This window comes from Nuphar pumila, chromosome 1 (assembly GCF_984573655.1).
Source record: "Nuphar pumila chromosome 1, dmNupPumi1.hap1.1, whole genome shotgun sequence".
Lineage (NCBI taxonomy): Eukaryota > Viridiplantae > Streptophyta > Magnoliopsida > Nymphaeales > Nymphaeaceae > Nuphar > Nuphar pumila.
The window spans coordinates 40931032-40950142 of record NC_143249.1 but is presented as its reverse complement, the minus strand read 5'-3'; the positions used below and the strand labels follow the sequence as shown (position 1 = coordinate 40950142).

The window sequence follows — 19111 nt, the reverse complement described above, 5'->3', positions numbered from 1 at the left end:
AATGACTTCTAGTGAGGAGGATGATAAAAACAAGCTAAGATTAATAGATTTTTTAATATATCTAACAATTCTCATTACAACTCTCATATGCACTATAGTGAGAGCATGCTGAAATTGACTAGCAGAATGAATAGCATGAGATATATCAGGACGAGTAATAGAAAGATAAGACAAAGCTTCAATCATTTGTCTGTAGGGCATTGGATCTTGCAAGGGCTCTTCATCATCTTTCTTCATTTTGACATTTATGACTTTCAGGGTATCGACCAATTTTTCATCTAAGAGTCTTGATCTTTCAATGATTTTCGTTGCGTATTTAGTTTGTAACAAAAAATAACTACGATGTGAGTAAGCAACTTCTATTCCAAGAAAGTATCGTAAAAAACCAAGATCTGTCATATCAAAGTTGACTTTAAGCACATCTTTGATATGGTTAACTCCCTACTTATCATCTACTGTGATTATCATATCATCTACGTAAAGAAGTAGGATCACCATTCCTATATTAGAAGACTTAACAAACAATGCAATGTCAGTAAAGCAAAATTTAAAATGAAGTTGTATCATCACATTATTAAACCTATCATACTAAGCTTTGGAGGTTTGTTTTAATCCATATAAGGCCTTACGTAACCAAAGAGTTTTCCCATGTGCTAAAGATAAGCTTGGTGGAGGATCCATGTACACCTCTTCATCTAGATTACCATTTAAAAATGCATTTTTAACATCCATTTGAAATATAGGTCATTTCCTAATCGATGCTATAGCAACGAGAGTTCTAACAGTGGTCATTTGAGCGACTAGGGCAAACGTCTCATCATAGTCTATCTCATATTTTTTATTGTATTATGTGACCACTAACTTAGCTTTATATCTTTCTAATGTTCCATTGTACTTGGTTTTTACCTTGTATACCCATCTGCTTCCTGTAGTTTTTCTTCCTTTAGGTAATGTTTGGATTTCTCAAGTTTTTGCTATTTCTAATGCTTCTAACTCATCGTTCATGGCCTTAACCCATTCTTGATGATGTTTAGCCTCATGGTAGATTGAGGTTCAAAATACGAGTGAATGACCATTAGACACGGTCTATACCTTGGTTCAAAAGAATCATATGATACAAATTTACTATGAGCTTTTGAAATTCTTATAGATTTTCTAAGGTTAAAAGAATCTTCTTCTTGGTTTTGAGAGTATATTTCTAGGGCACATGGTGGGTGACCTTCTGTACGTCGAGCATAGGTTTGTAAATTATTGTGAGATATGTCTATATCATCAAGATTTCTTCTCACATTCTCATTTGCCTCGTGCATATCTTCACTTTCATGAATATGTTGACACTTATCATTGACTTGGTCAAAGAGGAACGAATAATCATAACTCTCTTGGATTTTTTCTTTGCTAAAACCGTTTTCATTTTCAAGGAATGTAACATTTCGAGAAACATACAATTCGTTTCTTTCAATGTCATAACACTTATATCCTTTTTGGTTTTCGGCATAGCCTAAAAACACACAAGGAATTGCTTTAGGAGAGAGTTTATCATTCTTGTTGGTAAGAACAAAACACTTGCAATTGAAAACCCTCAACCTTTTGTAATCAGGATACATTTTACAAAGTTTTTCAATAGGGGAGACATTTTCAATATTTTTTGAAGGCATTCTATTTATCAAATAGACCGTCGTAAGGGCGGCTTCGGCCTAAAAATCGTTTGGAACATTTCTAGATACTAGAAGTGTTCTAGTGGTCTCAATAATGTGTTTGTGCTTCCTTTAGGCAAGTCCATTTTGTTGAGGAGTGTATGGACACGATTTTTGATAAACAAACTTATTTAGGTCAAGATAATTTTCAAACTCTTTTGACACAAATTCTCTCCCGGAATCAGTTCTAAAGATTTGAATATTGGTTATAAATTGATTCTTTATATAACTATGAAATCTTTTAAAACAATCAAATACTTCCAATTTGTGTTTTAGAAAGAATATCCAAGAGTGTCTACTATAATCGTCTACAAACACAACATAATAGGAAACACCTCCTTTGGACATAACCGGAGCCGGTTCCTATACATCCGAATGTACTAATTCAAATGGATTCTTAGTTATAAGGTGTCTTGGTCCAAAAGGTAAAGAATTCATTTTGCCAAGAATGCAATCTTCACATAAAAAAAATCTTTATAATTTGAAAGAAATGGAAACAATTGTAATTTGGTCACACTAGGGTGTCCTAGTCTTTTGTGCCAAATTTTTATATCTTTCTTTTTCACAAAATTATAAAAAAATTATTTTGGTAATTCAAGATTGTCCATGACATAGTGATCTCTTCTTCTATGGCCTCGCCCAATTGGCTTCTCGGACTGGAGATCCTGTATTAGACAATCATTAGATGAAAAAACTATTTTGTAACCATAATCCACAATTTGAGAAATCGATAAAAGATTTAAATTTAATTTTGGTACTACTCTAATGTTTGGTATGTGAAAGATAAGTGTTTTTTGATAAATACCAAAACTTTTAATTTTCAAAGATGTGCCATCGGTAGTTGAAACACAAGAATCATTTGGATTAAACTTGCATTCAGTCAATATGGACTCATTAGGGGTCATATGAAATGAAGCACCACAGTCTAGGATCTAAGAGGTCTTACCATGGTTGTCACTTGTAGATATGGTCGCTTCTGAATAAGAAGTAGCTTGAGCTTTAAGCATAGGTTGTAGTGCCTTCATTAGTTGAGCTAAAGAGAGCGAGCCGATACATTTGGAGTCGTCCATTTCACTTATTTCAACCGAAGCCACTCTTTTGTCTTCTTTATCTCTTTTCTTTTGGGACAAAAATGTTTGATGTGTTCCAGTTCATAACAATGATAACAAATAATTTTTTCACCCTTTTTAAAATCATGATCACCTCTTTTTTCATAGTTGTTGGGATTTCTACCATTCTCATTTCTTAAAAAATGAGGTGGTTTATAGCTCTTGGTATGATTTTCAGGCTTTAACATAGCAAAGCACGAATTCTTCATCTTTAAAAGTGGATGGCTTTTTCAATCTATTTTCTTCCATCGTTAATTCTTCAAGAGTTTCAACTATGGAAGAGACCCCTCCTTTATGAAGAATAGCGGATTTAGTTCCTTCAAATTCGGGCCTAAGCCCATTTATGAATTGATAAAAATGCTCTGCTTTGATTTGATTTTCGCAGAGTTCAACATCTTGTGGGCAATGTCACTTTGGTTCAAGAAGAGCAATTCATCCCAAAGGAGAGAGAGTGCATTATAGTATTCTCTTATGCTCATCTCCTCTTGAGTCATGGTCCTTACTTTTTTTTGGACGTTACATATATGTGCGATATCCTTAAGACTATACATTTCTTTAAGGTATTTCCATGCATCACTAGCGAAGTCAAACTTCGCCAAAGTAGAACACTTGTAGATGTCCACACTATTGATGAGCCATCTAATAATTTTGGAATGACCCATCCTCCATTCCTTCCATCTTTTCTCATAGTTGAAAACGACTTTAGCCATTTTCTCTCCTTGAAGCGCAACTTTTTTTCCATTCTCAATTTTTGTAAGAATGAGTTTAGGCTCATTTTCGGTGTCGTCAACCAATCCCCAAAGTCCCTTTTCCCATATTTTATGTTTTACTGTTGATGCCCACATCACATAGTTGGTGTCATTTAGGCGTATGACAATGGCGACTATTACCACCCTCTCATTCTTCATTTATAATAAGTGGATAGAGAGAGAAAGAAAGAAAGAGAGAACGAAGAAGAAAATACAAGATTTTTTTTTCTGAAGTGGTTCGCTTCTCGATGCAATAATTTGTGATTTGTTGTATTTTGCCAAGCTCACGATCCTCCTCTTGATATTGTCACGATCTTCTCTAAAAACGGCTTTTGGAACACCCAAGCTCTGATACCATGTAATGAAGTGGATCGAATCCGATGAATATGCAAGAACACACACCTCAATCAAGTGGGAACACTTGATTGAATAATCACACCACCCACACAAGTGTCAAATGAGAAAGTATATTACATAGAAAACTCTCTTGAAAAAGAGATGAAATAATACAAAGGCCATGAGGCCTATTTACAATACAAGAGGCTAAAGGGGGCAGCTAATATGGCTGTTGGGCTGCTCCCAACGGTCATATTTATGACTGTTGGGAGCAGCTCCAACAGCTATATTGGGGCTGGCTCAACAATAAAAAATAAATATTATAAAAAACAAAAAGTAAAAAAGGTGAAAAAGGTTGTCAGCCCCTAATGGGTTGATGCCTATTACGGAGAAAAGACTGAAATACCCTTGTTGGGTATTTTGGTTACAATATATATATATATATATCACTCAAGGGTTCCATCACTCTTGATTTTTATTTTATATACTCATCTACAACCTATGGATTTTTTTCTTGGTGGAAGATTTTGAATAGGCCAAGTTTGAGCCTTCTCTAAGGCTTCAAGTTCTACCCTCATAGCTTCAACCCATTTAGGTTGTTATTTCGCATGAGTGTACGATGATGGTTCTACATATGAGTGAATCAGGGTTATGCATGCTTGATATTTTGAAGAAAATGATTCATAGGATACAAATTTTGATGGAGGTTTTGATACTCTAGATGATTTCCTAATTTGCAATTCATCTTTAATAAGGTTAGAAAACTTTTCAAGTGCACATGGAGGGTTTTGATTTCCTCGCCTAGAATATTGCATACAAGTTTGATCATTGTGCGACAATTCATCAAGTGGTTCAAAGTCGCTAGATTAAATAACATTCTCCAAATTATGCTCACAATCATAGTTGTCAATATCTTTCTTTGAGACAAGGTCAAACAAAAAAGAATACTCGGTTACTTTTTTCAGTTGATCCTTCTCAAAGAAATTTTCTTTTTCTAAGAAGGTAACATTTCGAGAGATGTATAATTTTTCATTTTTAGAATCATAACACCTATGTCCTTTTGGTTATCGACATAACCAAAGAAGGCATAAGGAATAGCTCTAGGAGAAAACTTGTCATTCTTATTGGTAAAAACAAAACATTTGCAACAAAAAAATTATAATATTTAATAATTAGGAGAGAGTTTAAAGAGTTTTTCAGTTGGTGAGATATTGTGTAAAGAAGAGGATGGCATTCTGTTTATAAAATAAACAACATTCAAGACAACTTCTGCCCAAAAAACCTTAGGCACATAGCTACCAATAAGTAAAGTCCTTAAAGTTTCAATAATATGCCATGTGAGTAGAGATAATTTTTAAATTATTTTGACAAAAATTCTCCCCTTGAATCAATACAAAATATAGAAATATCATTTTCAAATCTATTTTTGACCATTTTATAGAAATTTTAAAAATATTAAAATACTTCAGGTTTATGTTTAAAAAAATAAATCTAAGTATATATAGTAAAGTCATCCACAAAAATAACATAATATGCATATCTACCTTTAGACACAACTGGTGCTGGACCCCAAACATCCGAATGAACCAACTCAAATGGTCTAGATGAAACAAAAGTTCTATCTTTGAAAGGTAATCTTTTCATTTTTCATAGTCTTCATAAGTAAAATCATTAATGTTACAAATGTTCTCAAACTTAGAAAAAATGAATTTTAGATACATTGGGATGTCCTAGTCTTCTATGCCATAATTTTAAATCCATTTTTTGGACATTACAGCAAAAAAACATCTTTCGGTATCTCAGTGGACATTACAAGAAAATGACCTCGCTTTCTATGGCCTTGCCCAATCTGCTTTCCTGACTGGCGATCCTGCACCAAACATTCATTTGAAGAGATGGAGATATTACAACCATAATAAGATATTTGAGATACGGATAAGAGGTTCAAATTTAATTTAGGAAAGTATCTAATTTAGAATAAGAAACTTTTTTGAGTTCGAAAGATCCTTTTCAAAACTTTCTATTCCTTTGATTTCAAGAGGTGTACTATCGGCCGTAAACACTTTTGACACACTTGAGTTGCTATAGCATTCATATAAAATATCATTGTTTGGGGTTACGTGAAAAGATGCACTAGAATCAAGAAGTCAAGGAATCTTACCTGGGTCCAAATAAGATGATACTGCAACCCCAGTTGAGGAAAATGACCCTCTAAGAGGAGGTTGAAGGGCTTTAACTAATTGAGCTAGAGACATGCTTCCAATAGATGATTCTTGAGGCGTGAGAATGTCCTTGTCCTTGTCATTTGATTCTTAAGGAGAGTCAACCGAAGCAACCTTTTTTTCAAATGTCCTTTTTAGTTTAGGACATTGAGGCTTAGTGTTTACCGGTTCATGACAAAAATAATAAATGATTTTCTTTCTTTCATAGTCATTTTCTTGTCTTCTGTAGTGAGCTGGCTTATATGTATGAACATAGTTTTTCAGTCGAGAAACGACTAAGACCGAGTCATCTTCACTTTTGCTTACATGCTTTTTCAATCTATTTTCTTTCACACTCAACTCTTTTATAGTGTCTTCAATAGAAGATACTTTTCCTCTATGGAGAAGAATAACCTTTGTAAATTCAAATTCCGGTCTTAGACCATTAATGAATTGATAAAAGTGCTCCACATTTATTTGCTTTTGGCAGAGTTTTATGTTTTCGGGACAATGCCACTTTGGCTCTAGAAGAGTCAATTATTTCCAAAGTTCAGATAGGTCATTGTAATATTCTCTAATAGTTTTATTCCCTTGAACCATAGTCTGAACTCTCTCTTACACATTACATACACGTGCAATATCTTTAAGATAATACATCCTCTTAAGATAATCCCAAGCCTTGTTGGCATGCTCAAATTTGGCAAGGCTTGAACATTTTTTTACATTCACACTACTAATAAGTCAAGGCATGATCTTTGCATGTCCTATCATTCACTCCTCTCACTTCTTCTCATAAGTGGTTATAGTCTTAGATTTCTCATTTTTGGTTAGAAGAACCTCTTTCTCACCCTCTACTTTAGTGAGAACTAACTTGTGTTCCGGATCAGATCCATCTACTAGTCCTCATAATCTTTTTTCCCAAATAAGGTGCTTCATGATATAAGCCCATGTTAAAATCATTGGGTTTTATGGGTTTAGTGGTGACATTATCATTGTCATCTATTTTTACAAGGACTAGGAGAGAAAAAAGAGAAAGAGAAAGAGAAAGAGAAAGAAGAGAGGAGATAATGAGCACGAGCACTCCACCAAAGAATTTTACGATCACTTGAACGCTTGCAAGATCACCAACACTTTTGAGAAAGATAATTCAAATGTGCTTCAACACTTCCAAGTTTTGATACCATGTAATAAAACAAGAAGACTTCAATCATGAACCAAAGGTTCTCCAATCTTCAACGAAAGTGTTCTCTCAAGGAACACACTTACAACATCCACAAGGTGTTCCAAAGGATCTCTCTCACAAACTCCACAAAGGGGATAAAAAATATAATTTATTAACAAAGAAAGTGTGTGAAAAGGCTTACAAAACAAAGGGGAGAACACCCTTATTTATACACAAGAGAGAGAAGTGAGAGAGCGAGTAGAGAGGGAGCAAGGCTCCCTGTCAAACTTAGTTTAATTTCTCCCTATATTACATATATTATTTATATGTTTAATAAATATATATGTAATATATATTATATATACAAGTATATATATACATATATATGTATGTTTATATACTACCATATATATATAAGTATAAATGTATGTACATTTTAACATATACATGGGAAATGCTTGATTGTATCCATTTTAGGTTCTTGACTAATGTGTCATGAATTCTTGAGTTTGGGATTCTGCCTTTTCATAAAAGCCATTTGATTCTTGAGTCATTATTAATGCTTTATTATGGGATTTTATTATGTGTTGTCCATCAAGAGAAAAGAGATATGGGATATATGTGACATGTTTTTATATGGATGTGAGGTACTTGGTCTCCTTCCCTAGCTTATGTTCACTCTTTGTTAATTATAGGGGTTTCCTAACCCTTGTTGTGGTTCAGTTTCTACATATAAAAATTGACATTGCACCTCTCTCTCTCTCTCTCTATATATATATATATATACATGTGCATGTGATTATCTGTATCCGATCAGCTTGTTTTACGTGTAAAGATGGATATGGTAAGGATAAGAGCTAATGTGACGGAAGGATTCTTTCATCTGAATTCATTTAAAGCTAGTATCTGGTTATGCCATTTGCAATTATGTCAGATTTATACAGTATCTGCATCAGAATAGAATCTGAGCAATTTACATCACAAAGTTTCTTTCATCATGATATCTTTGCATTCTTTTTGTATTGTTTTCTTTCTTCTTCTATTTAGAGTGCCACCTTTTTTATATTCATTGGCTTCCTCTTCTATGGATTTTCTTTTCAATCCAAAAATTTCCTCAGACAAGGTTTCTTTCAAATGGACTTTCACTTCATAATTGTAAAATGTTAAGAAAAAATCTATTTGTTTACAAATTAAGGCTCATAGGAACCCTAGAGGGAACTTCTATATTTTGGCAGCATTGTTGTTTGGATAAACATATTCCTTATGTATGTATTGATGCTGCATTTTTTAAAGATATGACAAATGCAGTGCATGTTCAACTGGCAAGTTGTGAGATCCCCTCCGAATCTTACTCACAAACACTTAAATCTGGGTCACCATATGCTTGGCATCACCAACAGAATGCAAGCGAAAGTAGGGATCCACTAGTGAACAGTTGAACAAGGTGGAAGGACCTTGTGACCATCTGCAATTAGTCATGATGTCAGTGATGCTAGTGAAGTGTCATATCTATTTGTAGGTTCTGGGGAGGAACATGCTAGCCAACCTGATACTAATGTTAGACTGGGGAACGGAGGTGCCATATTTGGCTAGTAAAGATCAGGCTATCATTTTTCTCCCCTTGTGCAGCCATTGATGTGATCCTCGTAAAATGTTCCTGCCCTAACACATTTAGCATAGCTAGGGATATGGGTGCTAATAACTGTCTAAGATATAATGTGAGTCATGAATCCCAACGTGATCTTGCTGGTCCCTTAACGTAGGGCCAAAGGACTTTGCTGCCTTGCCTATCTTTAAATAGAGCATAGACCTGTTTGACACATGCAAGCTGAGTGGCAACGTGTGGAATGACTCCCATGTGACTACATCATTAATCTTTTGCCATCCTTGAAAAGAAGTAGCACATTACTGAAATCTTTATCTACTGCAAAATAGAGCATATTGGTGGCAGTTAGGTCGGGTATTAATTGCAAGTGATTCGCTGTTTGAGGAACAAAATTCACCTAGTTTTGTCAAATCCTGTGCTGACAGGAACTTATCAAGTTTCTAAATTTTAGAAGCATTTCAGCAATCCAGAATTCCATATATTTCTCATGCTTCGAACACACTATACAAGCTACAATGTGTTTGCTGTTGAATCTTTCCTTTCAAGCATTTTGCTTAACTGACACTTAATTTTACTTTGTAGGTTCCAGTTGTGCCGAGCCATGTGTACTCTATCAATGATTCTCTCTCAGCAGAGCAGGCAGCAGAAGAATATGGCTTTGTCCTTCGGCAGCTGGTGAGAACACGGATTGTGGATGTTTTGGAGAGCAGTGACTGCCCAAAGTTTGATCTCATCCTTCTGGGCATGGGCCCAGATGGACATATAGCATCCCTTTTCCCAGGCCATTCAGCAATTAATGAGAAAGACGAATGGGTGACTTTCATTACTGATTCCCCTAAACCACCACCTGAGAGAATCACATTCACTCTGCCAGTCATCAACTCTGCCTCAAACATCGCTATGGTTGTGGCTGGTGGCAACAAAGCCGAAGCCATTCGCTTAGCCATTGATGAGACACCTGAGCACATATTGCCAGCGTGTTTGGTTAGCCCAAGTGATGGGAATCTGGTTTGGTTTTTGGACAAGGAAGCTGCTTCAAAGCTTGCTGGTTGTCAGTCTACTGAGGGATCTTGATAAACAAAGGGAGGAGGAGCATGGTGTGAAGAACTTTAGAAGATCTTTGTTTGTTTCCATTTTTTATTTTCTTTAATCTTTTTTTCCCTCTCCATCCTTTTGCTTCTATTGTGTTTCTGTAGGAAGGCATGATTAATAAAATGGCCAATGAAAGCATTTCCGAACTATATAGTTGATATCAAGTTTTTGTTTTGCATGCAATTAATGTCTTCTGCCAACTAATGCAAATAGAGGCATTGCTGGGATTCAAACAAAATAGTTATTTTTGCTGCAACTTTCAGCAACTCAAAGGCTCATCCATTTATTTTCTCTGGAGAAACAAAAGCTATGAACTACAAGGGATGAAAATTTTTAAGGAATGGAATTGGGCAGCGTAAGATCTTTGGGCTTCCCAAGGTTCTGATTTTAAGGAATGGAATTGGGCAGCGTAAGATCTTTGGGCTTCCCAAGTTTCTGAATTCCTTCTCTGAAATGCTTGATCTTCTTCCATTCAGTGCAGAAGCAGGGCCTTAATTGAATCCTTCTTTACGAGGAAAGCATCTTATTCACGCAATTATCCATTGATCTGTAACTCTATGATTGATGCCATACTTCAGTGGATATCTTTAATTTTGTCTGCACAGTAAATTTTCTCAACATAGCTGTGACGGAAAAATTTGCAATTTTTTCATTATCAAAATTTAGTAAAAAGCAATGGAGAGTTTTGGAAAGACAGGTGGGTGGTTAAATAGCATCGCCCCAAAACCAACAAAATTTACTTTTAAGATGCTGTTGTCAATTAACTTATTCGGATCTTTTCAAGCATCTAGCTGTACAAATAAAGTGTTCCACTAGGTTACCTCTTTATTCAAGTATCTTAAAAAGATTTGCACACACACACACACACACACACACACACACACACTTTAAATTTTCCTCAACCTCCAAGCGCTTGCAAGATTGTCTCTCCCCTAATCTTTTTTGAATGGTGAGCAAGATAGCTTAAACATGCCATGCTAGTCTGAATAAAAAAGTGCTATTGCTCGAGAGAAGATGCTCAAAATATTGGAATTGAAGTCCAATCATTGAAGAGGAATCATGAGTACTTTCCTCAGGAAACCATTATTAAACAATGGTAATTTCCCTAAGGTTTAATTTGGAAGCAGGTAAAAAAATCTCATAGGAAAAGAAAATTTATCCTTTATGAGAAGTTTTGATGTGAGAACTTTTCTTCATGAAATATTTTCCCTTATTTGTGTCACATGAGAAAATCAGATTGGAATAATGTTAGAATGTTCTGATCAGTGTGAGGCTGACCTCGAAACTGATTTTTTTTATAGGAAAAATTTCTCCATCTCTGAGTTGAAGAAGGTTTTCCCATCAAAATCAGGCAAAACTATGAAATTTTCCTTTCAAAAAACTTTCTGTTGTTTGAAATGAATGAAAAAGTTGCCACTTTTTTTCAACCTGCATTTTTCTTAGCTTTTTTCTACTTTCAAATGTGCCCTTATAGACTCCCTAACAACCTTCAATCTCCAGAGCCTATTGAAGAAAATTTAGATAAAAATGAGGTGCACGAGAAAATGCCAAGAGTAAACCTACTACACAAAAGCAAGTTAATTAGGGGTGCATAAAGCCCTTGTGGTCACCCAGTAATTCTCTTAACAATGTATGTGAAACCCCACAAAAGCTCATGTTCTTTTCTCAAGTCAAGAGACAACAGAATGCCAACAACAGTTGCTGGTGGACTTGAAGGCAAGGGCAAATTCCTTGCACAACACTGAGCACACTACACAATTTGTTCAACGGTCTCTTTCTCTCTCATGAAAGATTGCCCTGACCTTAAATCTATACATTAATGGATTCTCAAAATAGCTGATTGATAAAATTTGGAACTATAAGTAGAGCTGGTAAACGAGCCAAATTGGCCAAGCTTAGCTTGTTTGTACTCGGCTCATCAGGCCTGAAACTCTCTTTGACCTTGAGCTCAAGCTCGTGCCAAATCGAGCTGAGTTCACGCTAATAAGAGGTCAATTTCAAGCTTGCTTGTTCAATAGGACTCCAGCACTCACCACCTCTTTCTAGGCCACATCTCTCATAGCATGTCATTTTGTTGGGCATCTTTTTGGTCTTTTTGAATCTATTGTATGTAGGCGAGTCTTGTATAGCCTCTCACATCTTGTACTTAAATCCAAAGATCCATAGAGGGTGTATGGGGTTACTTGGGACTTAGTGAGCGGTAATCTCGTCTTTTGGGCTTCATATATAGCCTATATATAGTGATATATTGCCATTTGCTTTAGAAACTATGATTTTATCGAAAAACAGCCAAAAAATAAATTTCACAATAAGTTTTGAATAAAAACCATGATATTTTTCTTTCTTTTATCCTTTTTCCAGATTTTATCTTCTAAAATGATGTGGTTTATGACGAAACCGATTTTTAAGGTATTTATGTGCAAATCTTTGCAAGTTGCACTATATTTACCTTGTTTTCTTTTTTTAATTCCAGTATCATACCTTTTTGTTTATGCCTAAATCCCTTTAATTCATGGTATATTCTAAGTTTTCTTTTATGTGTTCCAATATTTTAGTAGTTTTTTCACTTAAACATTTGTTGCAGTGAAAATTGCATTTTAAGAAGAATACTTTTGCATTTTTTGTCTTTATCTAAGTTCACATGGGTTTTTGTATATGCACATTCTTTGTTTACATTTTTTTTTAAAGATTAGCTGATGGTTGCAGCTAATGAACGTAATTTAGTGCCTCAAATTTACTATTTTTTGTGTCCATTTTTATAGAAACTAAGTTGTCGATAAATTAACAATATATAAGCTATATATAGCCATATGCGACATAGGTGGCAAACTATAAGTTGACGATATATTAACTTGTGACCATGATATATACCCATGCTAGGATAATATATAAGTTATCAATATATATTAACTACTAACTTTTTTTTTTTATGGCTAGGCCAAGGATCTCCACCGTCACCAACTGCACATTGGCAGGCTTCGATTGGTAAAACTCTTGAAGTGCCCTCCTACTCACTGTGAGTATGCCTAGCTTTGACCTTGAGGCAAGAGATGTTTCCCATGGGTTTGGTTTTCGATCTCATGACATCTTGTCAATTGGTGACATTCACAAGTCACCCCTACCAGATGAGCAGAGCTAACAACTTTAATATTTGGGTTGGATGTAGGCATTGCCTACTTTTAGAATTGGCATAATTGGATTTGGATTCATATTTGCATACAGTTGGGAACAAGTTTCTACTGTTCCTTAATTCAATTTAGTTAGTTAACCTAATTGAATGCAATTTTTCATCTATTCATTTGGATGTGAAAACCTAAATCCGAATTAACTAGGGATGGCAGTGGACCGGGGTGGGGGGGGGGGGGGGGGGGGGCGCATGGCCCCACCCAGTTTGGACTGGGGATGAAGGACATGAAACAGGGATGGAGGCTGGGATGAAGGTTAAAATCAAAATCCGAGCAGGGATGGAGTTACGCTTTCCCCGCTGCGCCCCGTCCCCAATCCTTCTAAGTGATGGCAATGGACCCAGGGGAAACGGGGCGCAGCGGGGAAAGTGTTTGGACCGGGGATGGAGGACATGAAACGGGGATGAAGGCGGGGGTGGAGGTTAAAATCCAAACCTGTGCCGGGATAGAGGTTCAGATTTTGAGACAGGATGAGGGTGAAGACCTTGTCCTCTTCCCCAGTCCACTGCCATCCCTAGAATAAACCCATATAAGTAATCATACTGGAAAGCTTACTAGATCCAACTAAATGGATTGGGCTGATTGAAGATGTTGAGATGGTGAATGTTGTTTGCAAGTAGAAGGTGATAAAACCTTGGTCCGGATATGTTTCCTACATATGTCTACCAAGTCTATTGGGACATATATAATATGTAAAGACATATAATATAATGCAAAAGATTAATTTGGAAAAAGTATATCCCTAATTAGAGGATGTATATGCTTTTAAAGATTTTTTACCATCACTTTATGCAACTTCTTATAGAAAATTCTTTTTTTTTAAGGCGATGGTTAATCATATTCAATTGATATTTTAGTGCATCTCTTATTTTTAGAGAGGGTTCTTTTAAAAGTTTCTTTCATAATGACCCCGTCTCTCTTATGTGGCAAACGCTTATCTCATTTTCCAAAATCATTCCTTCTTTTTAGCCAATTACGGCTAGTGTGTCTACCAATGGGTTGGTAGGAGCTGTCAGTGCACTGGTGGGACGTTGCAGGTTCAAAACCCAGTGGTAACTTCAATAATATCTGGTGGGGTCTGCCTAACCCCAGCTTGTCTTTAGAAAAAACAAAAAAAAGGTCGTTCGGTGTCAAATGAGGAAAAAGTGCTTTTGTCTTAACATTTTGAAATGTAAGGACGTATTCTAGAAAATCAAATAAAGTAGGGATGTGTTTGGATATCGTCCATGGGGGTAAGGAGGGTGAATGGAAAAAACTCTTCTTTTAAGTTATGGCCAAAGCTAGTTCTCTCATGTGTTAGTGTGAAGCATATGTGCCTTAACTAGAAAAAGAGCTTGCTCGTAAATGAAAAACATGCCTACAATGAGGCATTGAGGAAGAGTTCATTTGTCCTAACATTTTGAAATAAGAACCATTTAAAAAATCAATTAAGGTAGGGATGTTTTTGGGTATTATCTAGGGATGGCAATGGACCGGGGTGAGGGACAAGGTCTCCACCCCAGCCCCGTCTCAAAATCCAAACCTCCATCCCCGCACAGGGATGGATTTTAACCTCCACCCCCGCCTCCATCCCCGTTTCATGTCCTCCATCCCCGGTCCAAATGGGGGCGAGGCGGGGCCCCATTTCCCCTTGGTCTAGTGGCATCCCTTAGAAGGATTGGGGATAGGGCGGGGCGGGGATTGAGACAGGGACGGGGTGGGGCAGGTGGAAAGCATAAGTCCATCCCCGCACGGGGATGAATTTTAACCTTCATCCCCATTTCATGCCCTTCATCCCCGGTCCAAATGGGGCGAGGCGGGGTGGGGCTCCGCTTTCCCCCGCTCCACTGCCATCCCTAGTATTATCCATAAAGTAGGGGCGGTTATTAAAAAAACTCTTCTTTAGTTAGGGCTGTTCAAGGGTAGGCCCATATATCATGTCTGATCGGGAAGCTTATGCATCCAGCTAGTGCATTGAATAACAAGAAGGGCTCGCTTGAAAATGAAAAACATATGGACAATGAGACATTGAGAAAGAAGGGCTTGCATCATGTTGGGATCTTAAGTATGTAGAAAATAACTGATCCAGTTCATAAATAAACTGAGCAATGAAACGAGCAATGATCACTGGAAGCAATTGAGTCATCAAAATCCAAATTTTCATATGCACTATTTTTTTTTTAATTTATAACTCGAAGTAACTGCACACAGTCACGAAGACTTGGTTGCACTGGCTCAACCTGCCATACCTACGGTCGTCATGCCGGAAGAGTAAAACTCTTAGGCTAGGATCTCTACCCTTGAGACCTATGCTATGCATTGGCTTGCGTAGAAAGGCAACACCCATGAGAATCGAACTTTGACTGTCTGTCTAGCAGCCAAGGCCCCACCCCACTATGCCAACCCTCTTTGGGGCATATGCAATATTGCCTTGAAGTTAGTAGTGGTGAAAACATTACATATGCAGTTTTATCAATTGTGCATTATTATGGAACAACGTCCTCGCACACAAAAACTACAAACAATGAAAGCTTTGTTCATTCTCACAGCTTGACAATACTTACACTTAAATGAAGTAAATGTTGGATCGATTTTCGGATCACACAGTTTCACAATCATCATCATGATATAAAACATGATATAAATTATAATATGGAGCATAATACAAATCATGATTTTCAACAGATCGAAACATAAACAGAGAGCAGGCATGTCAGGTTCCACCATATACCAAAATCCAGACACAAGCAAATAGACAAACAGATGCAAGGAACATAATAGAAACAACAAAGACATGTTTAAATTATGTAAAAGGCTAAGGCGTATGAAAGTACTCTCCTTAGAGAAGATTCGCCCCCACATACAGTGCAAAACAAGGTCCGACGTCCTTCCCCCAGGATACAATAGCCACGACGATCAGACCAGTGCACTCCGACAGATCGTCCTTCGAAAACAACTTCCACGAACCGAAGTTGCAGAAAACACCTTTCAGGATAACTCAGGAACCAGAGCGTCTGTCTCAGCATCTTCGTAACCCCAACCCTGATCACGCTTTTATAACCCACGAACGGTTACAAAGCATGGAAGTGACCCATTACGGAATCCAAGGAGTCATGACCCTTTAACGAAAATCGAAGAGTTGAGATCCGTTAAAGGAATCCGAAGAATCATAACGGGCATGGACTACAAGGAGTCGTGACCCGTTATCATTTCCCATAACCCGTTAACGAATCCAAATATCCACAGAAAATTTGGGCAAAAAGGTACTTTGGTCTTGATTGGATATGGCCCAAAAGGGGCAATTACCCGTCGCCTTTCGGGATAACTCAGGAGAGAAAAAGAGCAACAAGGAAAAGAGAAAACCACAGAGCTTCAGACACCAGAGCGTCTGTCGCAGCATCTTCGTAACCCCAGCCCTGACCACACTTTTATAACCCATGAACGGTTACAAAGCATGGAAGAGACCCATTGCAGAATCCGAGGAGCCGTGACCCTTTAACGAAAATCGAAGAGTCGAGATCCGTTAAAGGAATTCAAAGAGTCATAACGGGCACAAACTACGAGGAGTCGTGACCCGTTATCATTTCCCATAACCCGTTAACGAATCCAAATATCCACAGAAAATTTGGGCAAAAAGGTACTTTGGTCTTGATTGGATATGGCCCGAAAGGGGCAATTACCCGACCCGACGCGACACGGCGTGATGCGGCACAGCGGACGCGTGTGTGTGGTAGTCATCCCACCCTCTTGTTCTCAGAAACAAGTGTAAGAGTTTACATGTGGCTTATAAAGCCCACAACAAACTCAAACACAAACAATATAGGACTATTCCACGTCATCAAAACCACTTTCTCTAAACAGCCCATGTTTCTCCTTTGAATTCTCTCTCCCTTCCTTCTTACACCTAACAGTAAACATAAACCATAAACCACAAAAAATTCAATATTTACATGGTTAATAGATGAACCTCCTAGGAAAGAACAAAGCTAGGGACTTCACTATAGATTAAGAGAAAATATAGAAGAGGAAGACAAACCTTACACTAGGCGTCATGGTCTTCTTCCTCACAACAATCTCTCTCTCTCTAACCATAGGTAACATAAAGGAGGGAAAGAGATAGTTTCCTCTAAGAGAACTAGAATATGAGAACTAGAAATATGTGCATTAATTTCCAACATTTTTTTTGCAAATCCAACCATGTGAATGTGCTTGGCATGGTGAATTTGCTAGGAATCAACAATTGTATCGTGTTATGAAAAAATGTGATTTTCGAATGCTTTAATATTTATGAAGATTATGAGTCATTGATTTTAAAGCCTTAATAAAATATCATTTATGCATCAAAATAGAATGATTCAAGAACAAGTTCTTATAAAACCAAACATGTAGATCACATCCATATGGTTATATTCAATAGAAAAGAACAAAAAATCCATGAAAATCATGGTTCACACGTTAGTTTTTATATTTCTAGTTCTCATATTCTAGTAACTATATGTAGTTCTCATATTCTAGTAACTATATATGAGTCACTACGATGCACAACGGACCCAGTCGGCGTGAGCTCGGTAGTCGGCGTGAGCTCGGCTATGTTATACTCAGCCTGAAGCTCATCTGTGCTTTAAATGATTCAAGCTTGTCACATGGCTCTGAGACTCGAATAAGCAAACAATCTGAGCTTGATCTGCCTTCGCTAAGCCTCAGATAAATGTATATATATATATGTAATAGATTTGAAAAAAAAATAAAAAACTCATTGTTATTGCAATGGGTAGTGCGTTAGTTTTGTCCTCAAAAGCTGCTGAGCTTGAATCCCACATTTTAGTTGTTTGTTTTCGTTAATCTAAAGGAGTTTTAATATATATATATATATATATTATCATAATAAACAAAATACATCATTTGGCTTAGTGGTGGGTCACTTGTGAAACATTGAGAGAGGTTGTGGATCAAATCCGACCTTTTCAAATTTTTTTACAAGATGCAACTTTTTTTAAATGCCATTCAAGCTCAAGCTGAGCTTGGACAGAGGTGCCGCATTTTGAACTGAGATAAGTGTGCATCCCTAGTCACTAGAATATGACAACTAGAAATATCCTACACTTTTTTTGCAAATCCAACGATGTGGATGTGCTTGGCATGGTGAATTTGCTAGGTTTCAACCATTGGATGATGTACTTTTGCTATATATATGAATTAATATTTGCTCATGTCGACATTACCTACAAATGAGTTTTTTGTATTTTATGAAACTAACTTTTACAGATGTGATCTACATGTTTAGGTTAGTGCAGGTCTGCTCTTAGCTCATAAAATCAACGGTATACATTGTGTGATATTTTCTTAGCTCATAAAATCATGTTTTTTTCGTGAAAAACACGATCCAAAAGCCGGTTCCTAGCATTTGTTTCATGCTAATCCATCCATTAAGTTGGATTGGGTCAATACGACATGGACATATGATTTTCAGCTCATTCGGATGGTCAAGTCAACATTAGCAAATGTTAACCATATATATATATATATATATATATATATATATATATATATATATATATATATATATATATATATATATATATATAAACCAGTAAGAGTGAACGACTTAGATGCTGGAGTCGCGTCCAAGTTAATCCACAACATTTTAATGGCGGTCACAACTGAATGTTCAAGGGGAGAAAGAGGAATTAGAGGCACTCATGACCGCTGCGCTAATTCCTGTTTTCACTTAAAAAAATGTCTGCCGCTGATTTGCGGATGATCAATGGTTGATATTGGTCCGATATTGTTCACTTTCATGGGCTTCTCTCTAGCATGCTAAAACACATCTAACTGTTCAGATCTATCACAAAAACACTTAAAACCTATGAGGATGGGCCTAATATGATCTGTTCTCATATATATATATATATATATATATATATATATATATATATATATATATATATATATATATACTCACGCACCTATGTGCTCACCCTAATTTGGATTTCTC

At 36.6% G+C, this 19111-nt stretch overlaps 1 protein-coding gene across 3 annotated transcripts in view; it reads left to right on the top strand.

Annotated features, from left to right (window-relative positions):
- LOC149848790 (putative 6-phosphogluconolactonase 2) overlaps positions 1-10116 on the top strand; it is a 35173-nt gene extending 25057 nt beyond the window's left edge. For all 3 annotated transcript variants that reach the window (XM_089997487.1, XM_089997478.1, XM_089997469.1), the window contains one exon: positions 9443-10116. In XM_089997487.1, the coding sequence (XP_089853613.1) occupies positions 9443-9934 (492 nt within the window). In that variant the 3' untranslated portion in view covers positions 9935-10116. The remainder of the gene's footprint in view (positions 1-9442) is intronic.
- The last annotated feature ends 8995 nt before the right edge of the window (positions 10117-19111 follow it).